The sequence below is a fragment of the Podarcis cretensis genome, assembly GCF_951804945.1.
Source record: "Podarcis cretensis genome assembly, chromosome: 4".
In the NCBI taxonomy this organism is placed as follows: domain Eukaryota; kingdom Metazoa; phylum Chordata; class Lepidosauria; order Squamata; family Lacertidae; genus Podarcis; species Podarcis cretensis.
Genome location: NC_137173.1, coordinates 27,641,151 through 27,652,866, shown reverse-complemented (window position 1 = coordinate 27,652,866; position 11,716 = coordinate 27,641,151). Strand labels below are relative to the sequence as shown.

General features: G+C 43.9%; 1 protein-coding gene across 2 annotated transcripts in view; it reads left to right on the top strand.

Moving 5' to 3' along the window:
* The first annotated feature begins 4,437 nt into the window (after window positions 1-4,437).
* Window positions 4,438-11,716, top strand: part of UBL3 (ubiquitin like 3) — a 39,910-nt gene continuing 32,631 nt past the window's right edge. The window contains exon 1 of one of the 2 annotated variants that reach the window (XM_079974658.1): window positions 4,438-4,987. In XM_079974658.1, coding sequence (XP_079830784.1) covers window positions 4,961-4,987 — 27 coding nt within the window. In that variant the 5' untranslated portion in view covers window positions 4,438-4,960. The remainder of the gene's footprint in view (window positions 4,988-11,716) is intronic. The other variant, XM_079974659.1, reaches the window with a different exon arrangement.

Here is an 11,716-nt window from a genome sequence, read left to right as displayed (position 1 = left end):
CGTGTGTGTGACACGGGGATGCCGGGAGGTGCCAGGGAGTGGAGCCAAATATGGCGGCAGTATGGCTTCAGTGGCTGACGGCTCCTCCTCTCTGGTACTCAGTCTCCACCTCCTCCTCTTTCTGCCGCCACCAGCCCAGGGCTGCTTCCCCACTCCTTCCTCTCTGTGGTAAGAGGAGGAGGAGGAATCGTCAGCAACTGAAGCTGTGCCATGTTCAGCTTCACGCTCAGCCTCCTCTTCCCCAATTGTTCTCAATGTGGGGCGACTGCCCCTCAAATATTTTATTGGGATCTGGGCCCCTTGGTGCCTATGAACTGAGGCCAATAATAATGGTTTCAATAGGACTACTCTAATGCACGTTGGTTAAAAAACTACATTGTGTGGTAAAAAGTCAGATGGGCAGATCATATAGCGCTGTTTTGCAAGTGCAGCTTTGGCAGGGCTAATGCTAGGATAGCGCAGTCAAGATCCTATGCTCTCTGGGCAGCAGAGTAAACAGTACCTGTTAAAACAAAAGCTAATGCAGCAATAATAGGAAGTGTTCACGCAGTGTCACTGGAAATTCTGCAGCCTGTTGCTAAGGCCCCCAGATAGCTCAGTTGGTAGAGCATGAGAGTCTTAATCTCAAGGTCATGGGTTCAAGCCCCATGTTGAGTGAAAGATTCCTAAATTGCAGGAGGTTGAACTACAAGATCCTCATGGTCCCTTCTAATTCTACAGTCCTATGATTCTATATGATAGAGTTACACATGCATGGACAGCACCAACCAGCCTCCAAAGGTGGCCAAACAAACAACCACTGAGTAGAGAAGAGACTACAGCTCTTTCCACAGTACTAGCTGACACCATGCTATAATGAAAAGCCAGCAGGGAGAACCCACAGCATCCCAGGAGAAGGTTCTGAGTCCTGCTATGGGAACGGTGCCTTTGTGCGGAGACGCTGTTTCTATAATGCTGCACACACCACACTCCTGCGTTGCTGCCTCACTGGCAGTGGTGCAATTGGGTTATTTGTGACTCTGGATTTAATGGAGCTTCCTCTTTAGACAGCAGTTCACTTGCTTCAAAATGTGATCAGCCAGCCCTGTGCTGAATTTGGAAGTCCTCCAGCTCGGCTGAGCAGGGCCCTGGACCTCTGCCCCGATGTCCTGTCCTGACAGCGCCACTGCCCTCTGAGGAGGACCAATACTTGCAGAGGCAGAGAGGCACATGCCTGAGGGACGGATGGAAAAGATAACAGCAAGCGCACAGCAGGTAACCGTGCACAAGGCTTTGTAGCTAATGGGGGGTCAATGCAACTAGGAACAGGAGGCGTAGATTCAAGTCTCATTTGAGCAGATTTTAATCCTGCTGCCTCAAGGCTTGAGAGCAATAATTGAGGGTCCTGTGTGGAGCTGTAGCTCAGTCGCAAAACCCATAGATCAGAAAGAGGGCTTTTGGAATAGAAAAAGGAGCTCAGAGGATTAGAATGATTAGAACAGTGTGTTTGGCACCATCATTATACAGCTTTTGGCGAATGCTGAAGATACATCTCTTTACTGTGACTTGTATATTTTTAGGATCCACCTTAATTTTGCAATTTTAAGTCACTTTAAACTTTTTTTGTAATATTGTGCAATATTGTATTTTAATGTTAAAGTTGTGTTTTAAATGTTGTAGCTTGCCCTCACAGGCCAGTTGTCTAATTGAGACCAATCTAGTGTAACCCCAGGAATATGGTTTTCCTACTCAGTCCTGGCTCCAGGATTTTGGAGCCCTTGGACAGATTACCCACAGTGGGGACATCCAACCTTGAAGACGTGGGGCATGCAAACTGAGATTTCCCTTAGGCTACATATGACCCTTTCAGATACTTTGTTGAAATGTGAAAATGGGAGCGCTGTTAGGACAGTGGGCCCTCTGCTGGTCTTGGGTTTGCCATGCCCAACCTTGTCACTGACTGAAGCTTGTTGTCCTGTAAGCAAAGGTAAACAATTATTTTAAAGAAGTTTTTTTAAAGGGGGAGGAAAGGGGCAAGAGAGCTATGGTCTGGCTCTGAGCCATCCCTTCACAACACCCAAGGGAAGTCGCTGTCATTCAAGCCTTACCCCAAACCCTGCACTATGAGGAGAATAAAGCTCATCCACCTCACAGGCTTAATGCCTGAGAAGGACTTTGAACACACAAAAGCACAATACAAAATTGCAAATCAGGAATGGGGAGCCTGTGTCCCTTCAGATGGGCTACAAGTCTGGGCTTGTTCACAGCAGCAGTTACTGTGTGTTTAATGCTCTTTGTCCCTGAAGTTTTTAACCATTGCCCACACGACAGTCTCCACCACCAGCCCCTATCTCACTTCTTTTCAGATCTTCCCTATCCAGGGATAATCCAGATATCGAAAAATACACCCAAAAGCCAATCTGCTTTTCCCTTGTCATCAGTGTTTTTCCCAACCGAGGTGTGCCTGGTTAAGGAGAAATCCACATCCCCTACTACTTCCTCTGCTGCTCATTTGCTTTTCAGTACCTATCACACTTAACATCCCTGACCATTCGCTATGCTGGCTGTGGCTGATCAAACTGGAGGCCACAAGATCTGGAAGGTCAAAGGTGCCCAATTCCTGTTGGAAATGGAAAGGACTATTACTAGGTCAAGAAAGGACACTTTGTTCTCCATATACCTTAGTCTGGGTGTGGGATCCAGCTCATTATATATGGCTCTCTCATGGATATGAATACTCAACTGAAGGCCCTTTCTTTTGTTGACAGTTTCCTCGTTCAGCCAGTTTTTTCTTTTTCTTTAAGTAGTCACAGCAAGCAAAGTCAAAACCTATGCGTGCAGGACCTTCAAATCTATTAAACGAGGCGATAGTACTAATTTTTGAATGACAAATATTTGCCCTACTTCCTGGATGATCTTGATTTTTAGATCCACACCCAAAAGTAGAACATACTATATTCAGGATGAAGAATGGTTGGCCTCGGACTTACCTGCACCTGAAACTTGAGCTGATTTTTATGACACAGGAAGAGATTGGATACCAATAGCATTATGTCACTTACCAAAAATCAGGGTTCATATCAAATATATCCTTGGCGCGCTTACAGCTATGTAATAATGTCCCGCAGCTTCAGGTGCCCTCCAAAAGGGCCATTTCTAAAAGCAAATACACGAAGATATGTCGGTGTGACGTCTCGTTCCTGCCACTGCTTTGTACTTTCAGTGCGTGTGATGATGACCTTTGCTCCATTTCTTCTCAGTTTGGTTTCCGCAGTCGTTGATCTCCCCTCCTTTATAAATGACAGCCCAAGAACCAGTTCCATCTAGAGTCCGGCGACACATTTATTTAAACCTGGCTTAAACTGAAGTACAGTATGGGGGGGGGGGGTCTGGCATACATATGGGGGGGGGGAGGACCGCTTCGGGTGCGAGGAGAAAGGAAAAGCGCCAAGTCACGAGCCAGCCGTGCGAAACCCCCTCCTCCAGCAGCGCCACAGGCCCCCTTGCCTCTTCAGCAGCGGGTAGTTCCCCGTCCCCTTAGCAACAGTTGCTGGAGGCGGGGCTGCTATAACAACAAGCAGCTGCCAAAGCGAAAAAGCTCTGCGTCACACCGCCGCTTTTTGTGAGGGGAGGGTGGTGGTGGTGGAGGAGGAGGAGACCCTGGCTGCGCCTTTTCGAACTACAGCCCCCATGATGCCCTGCGCGCGGCGCCTGCGCGGAGCCGCGCTCTGACGCGGCTCCGCAAAAGAACAAGGGGCGGAGCCGGAGTGTGTCTGTGTGTGCGGAGAAGGGGGGGAGTGGGGGATGGGGGCGCTGCCAGGTCCGTCTTTCCCCTGCCGTGTCCCCTTTTCTCAGCTCGGCGCAGACGCCATGTTGGTTTGAAAGGAAGATGACAAGAGGCGGCTGCGGGAGCGGCGGCGGGCGGCGAAGGGTAGCCGAGAGCGGCTCTCTCTGAGGGGCGGGGAGGGGTGGAAAAGAGAAGCCGAACTGTTTCGCTCTTCGCCCCTCTTTTCCTCAGAAGCGCCGGCTTCCGAGGGAAGAAAGAGAAGGGCGAGCAGCCCCGCCGCGTCAGCTGAGGGGGGTTTCCGTTAACCGCCTGCTGCCGAGGGAGCCCCTGGAGGACGGCAAGGAAGAGGCGGCGAAGGGTCTGGAGAGAGAGGAGCGGCGGCGGCGGCGGCGATGAGGAGAACAGAGACCTGAGGAAGGAGAGGCGGAGGGGGCGGCGAGCGCTGCTGCTGCTGCTGCTGCTGCTAGAAGAGGCGACTGCAGTTTAAATCCCCCCTTGAGCTGCCGCCGCCGCCGCCGCTGCAGTTTGAGGGGGGAGAGTCGTTTCTTTTGACGCCCCCCTCCTTTCCCCCCACCTCCGCCCTCCTTCCCCGTTCGGGTGTTTTGTTCTGGTTGGTTTTTTGTTTTTTTGCAAAAAAAAGAATAAACGTCTAAAGGGAACCGAGAGGAAACACCCCCAACAACTTCGGCTCCAGGGAAAGAGGAAGGTCGCCTTACTTCTCTCTCTGCTCGGAGTGCCTGCCTGCCTGCCTGTCGCTCGTTTTAATGAGGAGGTGACTCGGGCGCAGAACTATCCTCTGAATCATCCTCGTCATTCATTATTGGTCTAGGCTGGAGAGGAAGAGCGAGAGGGGGAAGAGAGAAAAAGCCTGTACACAATTCATGCCCTTGTGTATTTCTTTCTGGTCTACCTGGCACCGCTGGTGTTGGTGTTTGTGCTGCTGACGACAAGGATCTGCTGCCATCTCTGGTTTCCCTGGTGTTTCCGATCGAGCCTTTCAACACCAGTTCCTCTTTGGATTTTGATCCCCTCGATCCACAGTTTCCTTGCCGTAGTTTAGGCGAAAATAAATCTCAGAACTTAACAGACGCACACCAAAGATTGGTTAGCTGGAAGATCGTCTTGGCTGGCTGGCTTTTTTCTAAAAAAGAAATATTATTCTGTACTTTTTGAAACCATCAGGGTAATATCAAGATGTCTAGCAGTGTTCCATCTGATATGGTAAGTTCACGTTGACTTTGTTTTCAGAATAATAGTGGGGAACTGAGGTGCCCTTTTGGAACAAGATAGATGTGAGAGTGAGAACCATCTCTGTTGTACTAGAGTGAATTATCAGTTTCATTACTGTATTTGACTTTTTAAAATGTTTTAGATTCTAGCAAGGGAAAAAATGGGATACAACATGAAATGAAACTACTTTTTTTATCAGTGGTTCTGCACTTAAAGCTAGTTTTAAATCCTGCCATTTTCTTTCAACTTCCCTTCATTCTTTTTTTACTACTTGGCTGAAATGGGTTAATATTCTTTAACAGTTCCAGAAGGCCATCATTAGACATTGTATCTTGGGGACAAGAGTTCTCTACACTCCAGCACTTCTTATGCCAGGCCCTTTTTTGAATTGATATCGGACACCCTATTTCAGTAAAGTGTTATGCCAGTAACCTATCTGGACTGTTTTGAAATCGAGAGAAAGAGGAAAGAATATAGATTTGAGAGGGGACTGCCTACAATGTATACTAAGAACAAACAAGTCTGGATCTGTGAATTATTTTGAAATGGAGATAAAGTTAACTTGATTGTCCCTTTATGTACTGCATATATGTTTTTTCTTATGCATGAGTGAATTTTCTCATATGTCCTAAATATATATGTCATGCCATTTAAAGATAAATGTTTATGGTTTCTGAGCCCTAATGTGCCATTCATGCTCTGTATATGTGTCTAATTAAGCTTTCAGGGCCACAGTCTATGCTTGGCATTAACATGGTTGTTTTTGGCTCTGCATAACAGGAAAACAGTAATTTGTGACAAGGGCACTACTTTAATAACGTTTATCTGTAGCTTAATAAAGCATTTTGCTCCAAGTAGCTTTGGCAAAATATTGGGGAGGGGAAATCACAAACAATATAAAGCATATTGTTGATTCTCATGTGCTAATCCTTTTATTTGATGCTTTTCTTTTGGGCTTGTAGCAGATTCTTAGCTCTGCTTGATTTGCTTCTGATATCTGTTCAGCTTCAAAGCATTTAAAAAAATGTATTCAGTAATAAAACAACAATAAAATAATCACTAAAAGCTGTAGCTATGATCCAGTCAAGAAAAAGAACCTTTTAGGCTGCAGTCTAGTACACACTTACCTGGGAGTAATTCTCATTGACATAAATGGGATTTGTTTGACTGTGGACATACACTGATAACATTGGGAAAGTTAAGCATAAGCTTAAATTTAACTTCCATTGAAATCAATGGAACTTATATGTACTTAATGTGGACTGAATGCCATATGGGTTTGCTGATACATCATCGTCAGTAAAATCTAGTTTTGGAACAAACATTAATTCTGTTTTGTTGACTTCTGCTGAAGGCTCTGAGCTTTCGGTATGGACTTTGTATCTTAATAAATAGGTTGGTGGTCAGTTTGGTCATTGGTATGAGAACAACAAATTGCCTTTTTTAATCTGTTGCACTTCCTGGTTCTCAAACTTAAAAATGCTTTCTGGTTTTTGAAGCAGTTTTTTGGGGGGTTTCGCAACTTTTGTAATTCTTCAGAGATGCACATGCGAGTATACTTATTTGGAAAGCCAGACTGTAAAATATAGGAAAATTGTTTAGAAAGCGCTTAGAAAGAACCTTTGAAATAGAATACTAATTCAAATATTACTCTCATTACACAAGCTCATATTGAAATTAGAAGTTCAAATGCCACAACTGGAAGTGATTGCTTCTAGGCTTTCTCTTTGAAGCTTGGAAATTTAGTAGTTTACATTTCCATAGCTTCAGCCAATGAATGGTTGGAATGCAGGTGATAGTCTTTCCCTGTTAGTTGCAGTGGAAAGAAGTGTCATAACCAAGGTTACATCACATTCAGAGAGCTCCTGTCTTATAAAATCTCATTGCTTTTATCATATGAGGAAATGTAAAGCAATTGTTAAAACAGTTTTTGAAACTTACATATTTTCAGGCTTGGGTAAGAGTACAGATATGTGAAATAAAACAGGGAAATTCTTATCATGTATACTAACAGGTTTCTCTCTCTCCCCCCCCCCCCCATATAAAAGGAGGGAAAGCAACTTGAGATCATAAAGGTTATATGGATGACCCAATCAACACATGCACACACATACACATACATGACCATTACAGAACATAGGAAACTGCCTTACACTAAGTCAGACTTGGTCCATCTAGCTTAGTTTTGTCTACACTGATGGGCAGTAGATTTCAGGCAGGATTCCATCTCAGCTGTACCTGGAGATTGAACCTGTGACCTTCTGCACATAAAGCAGATGTTTTACCACAGTGCTTTTGTCGCTTCCCCATGATGTGATGTCAGAGGTTGTTGTAGGGCACCAAATAAGTTGATCTAATCAAACTGTGGTGGATGGTGCTTCACACTTCTACTACTCTATCCCCTCATTTAATATGTAATTGCAGTGATGGACTCTTAATAATTTTGCTTAAAAATAAGTGGGCATGGCTTTGGTATGCTGAAATCTTTGATCTTTCTTTTCAGTCATGTTTGACTTCCTCCTTCAACTGCAGTCATTTATTTAGCTAAATATTTCAAAACATTAGTCCTACAGTGATTAACGTAATCCTCTATCATTTACATTTTATTTACATATCGAGATTGCTGTAAACTAAATTCCAGACATACCTAATATATGGTGTATTGTTGATGTAGCAAGAGGATGTTGATAAAAGATAGGAGCCTAACAAAACTTGAATTGATTCCATTTGAAGTTCCCTGAACTTCATTATTGTGTCTGCACATTTATACTGAAAGACAGTTACATTTTCTCAATGGAGGCATGCTTCCAACCACTAAAAGGAAGCTGCCAGCACCTTTACCCAAATACCATGCAAATTATGGTTTTATCTGCAGTACTGTTGTGTCTAGAGAAGTGTTGGGTGTTAATTTATTGGTGTCAAAGATAGGCAATAGGAGGAAATCTTTATTTCAGTGGTCTTGATGAATTAACTATTAATTTGGAAGATTCTTAAAATGTGAGTGGGGTGCTATAAACATAGGTATCATCTGTAGCTACCTCCCCTTTTCCCAGTAATTAGTTTTGGTATATAATATTTTAAGCTGAGCGTCAGTAATCTGTAAGCCTCACTCACCTTCAGAGCGAAATGAACAGAACTATGACCAGCTGCTAAGTTGATATGGTAGCTGGATGTATGCTATGTAGTTCATATGGGGCAAAGAAAATCCTTCATATCTGGGCTGTTATTTGTAAAGGTTTTGGGGCAGATTTAGGGATAGAATGCATGGTTTAAGATTGTTCATATTGTCTATTAGTACTTAAAAGTGCTGCAATGTTGAAATTTAAAGATTTCATAGAAAAGCACCTAGAATACAAACGCTTGCATATGAAGATTGAAATTGCATCTTTGTCAATTTCAGTTATTGTACCCAGCACTAATTATTTTTGGCATAGTGTTGTTTTTTGGATTCATTGAAGAGGAAGCATTAAAAGATGAATTGAAATAATAAATGTAATGGTTTTATAGGAAGTGACTATATTATTTATCACTTATTTGAAAATGAAACCAAAGTCCATCTAATCCAGCATCCTGTTTTTCACTATGGCCTAACAAATGCTTCTGGGAAGCCAGCGCATGAAACCAGTATTCCTCCCCTGCTGTCGCTGAAGAGAAATTTGTACTTAATGGCATACTGCCCCATAACTTCTGTTTAGACCTATCCTTCATGGGTTTCTCAGCCACTTTTAAACCCTTCAAAGCTAGTGGCACAAATCTTGGTAGTGAATTCCATAGCTACAGTAATTTGTTGTTGTTGTTTGAAGTGCTTCCATTTTTAGTATCTTTCTTTTTGCCCATCAATTTGATTTGGTGACCCTGAGATTGGGAGAATTCTCTGTAAATTTATAAACTCATGTCATCCATTGTATCTTTTTTGTTAAGCTAAAAAGCTTGAAGTGCTTGAGCTTTTTCTCATATGGAAGGTCCTCTGATTTTTTACTTGGCTAGTTACAAAACAGTGCTCAGTGCTATAACAATGATTTCCTCTTGGTCATAATTTTCTCTCATATGATAAGAGAGGGATTTGTAATTTGCCACTACTTTGCTTGCTTAGCATTATATCAATTTTACTTTCTTACTCCCACTTCTTTTGCTCTTCTTGCCTAAAACTTTAAGCAAATTACTGTTAAACTATGATAAAGCTACTGGAATTGCTGGTCTGCTGTAGTTTGCAAAATAGCCTAAATATCAAAGCTATAGTTAATTTGGATAAACTAGATATGCTTATGTATGTGGTTAGCAATGCTTTTGAAATCCAGTGTGGTGTGATGGTTAATGTTTGGCTGGGGCAGGAGAGACCAGCTATTTCAGATCTATATTTCAGAAATTTACCAGGTGACCTCGAGTCAGTCACTGGTTATTAAATCATACTTTAAAAAACAAACAAATCCACAATTAATTTTCAAGATGCTTCACAGATCGATGATCAAGCAAAGTTTGTCTTATTTCTTACTGACTCCTCATAGCCCGACCAATATTCTGATGTGGCACCCTGTGACTGGCATTTCCTCACTGTGTTATTATCTCTCTTACCACTGGCCAGCTGTAAGAGTGAGGAAATCTCAGAGTTCTTCACCAACTCTTTGCAACAGCCCAGCATTTCCACATTGCCTCCTGTTTCCCTATCAAAGGCTCTCAAAATTCATTGTCGCCAAGAGTTTCTTAACCTTTTCCTACCACTGTTCTGCTCAGCTGCTGTATCCATTATTGCCTTTTCACATCTCCCACCAGCCCCGCCTCCTTAACTTTGCTCTGTCTTGGAACTGTAACTGTTTTAAGGAGCAGTAGCACATTTCTCGGACGCAGGTGGCGCTGTGGGTTAAAGCCTCAGCGCCTAGGGCTTGCCGATCGAAAGGTCGGCGGTTCGAATCCCTGCGGTGGGGTGCGCTCCCGCTGCTCGGTCCCAGCGCCTGCCAACCTAGCAGTTCGAAAGCACCTCCGGGTGCAAGTAGATAAATAGGGACCGCTTACCAGCGGGAAGGTAAACGGCGTTTCCGTGTGCGGCTCTGGCTCTGGCTCTGGCCAGAGCAGCGATGTCACGCTGGCCACGTGACCCGGAAGTGTCTCCGGACAGCGCTGGCCCCTGGCCTCTTAAGTGAGATGGGCGCACAACCCCAGAGTCTGTCAAGACTGGCCCGTATGGGCAGGGGTACCTTTACCTTTACCTTTAGCACATTTCTCAGCCACCCATTTCCCCATCCATACTTCACCCATTGAGCAAAACATCCCTACTTTATTAAACAGTTACAGTGCGCAGAAGTTGAAGGAAGAGCTATCTTGTGTAATTTATAATGTAATAAGAGGGGAGTTGTGGGTGGGGGTTGTCAAGTGGATATGGTGTAATTCAGCAATGAGGGTGTCACTGGGTGATTTTAAATCAGTAGTGGTATCTGTGGGAAGTGGAGGCAATGAGAGCAAAGAGAGCCATTCTAGTCAAGGCTTGATTGAGTGAAACTCTGTGATTGGTCCCCTTCTGGCTGGGACAGAAGGAATATTCAAAGAAATGGCATATGTGTACTGTTCATTGGTTAAGCAGGCTACTTTAGATGGGTTTGGGGTAGAGTGGAGCTTGGATGAAGCTATCCAGATGAAGCTGGCCAAAATATAGAAATCTAGCTAATAGAGGCACTTTCATTACATTAAGTTATGTGTATGAGAAACTTTGGGGACGCAGGTGGCGCTGTGGGTTAAAGCCTCAGCGCCTAGGACTTGCCGATCGAAAGGTCGGCGGTTCGAATCCCTGCGGCGGGGTGCGCTCCCGCTGCTCGGTCCCAGCGCCTGCCAACCTAGCAGTTCGAAAGCACCTCCGGGTGCAAGTAGATAAATAGGGACCGCTTACCAGCGGAAAGGTAAACGGCGTTTCCGTGTGCGGCTCTGGCTCGCCAGAGCAGCGATGTCACGCTGGCCACGTGACCCGGAAGTGTCTCCGGACAGCGCTGGCCCCTGGCTTCTTAAGTGAGATGGGCGCACAACCCCAGAGTCTGTCAAGACTGGCCCGTACGGGCAGGGGTACCTTTACCTTTACCTTTATGAGAAACTTTGCTCTTGAGTAACCCCTAAGTTATCTTTTATTGAGGGTTGTATATGAATTTTTCATTTTTAGATTTTCCTAGTAATCAAGGTGTCTTGGGTTATATAGGTATATCAGATTTGATGGTTTTAGTTAATTGGGAAGAACACAGACAAATTCTGGTAACAGAGTTTATTAGAGGTCTAGGTTTTGTTTTTATATCACAAAATACTGATGAATATTCATGCAAAATAAAGCTCTGCATTAAACTTTTTAAAACAGTCCCCTTCATTACCTATAATTAATACCAACGCAGATTTTCATAAAAACAAACATGTCCCTTATAAGTTCCTCAATTAGTAACAAACATTTAATTTTCCAACCTTGACCCTAGAGAAAATCACTTCATGTCAGTTTTCTGTATGTGAGTAAAATGAAGGAAGTTTCTGATAATATTTACCTGTGTGAGCAGCCATGGACCAGCCATGGACCTTGGCTTGTAAAGACAAGGCTGGCTTTAGAAACAGCTTTGGTTTGCCATCTAAATTCAAATGAAGCTGGCAGATTAAGCTGCGAGTAGGCAGAGGCTAATATACCAGCTGGGTACTAGAAGAGGCATGCCATTAAATCTCAAATATAGAGTATAAAAATTGATCAGTTCAAAATTCAAG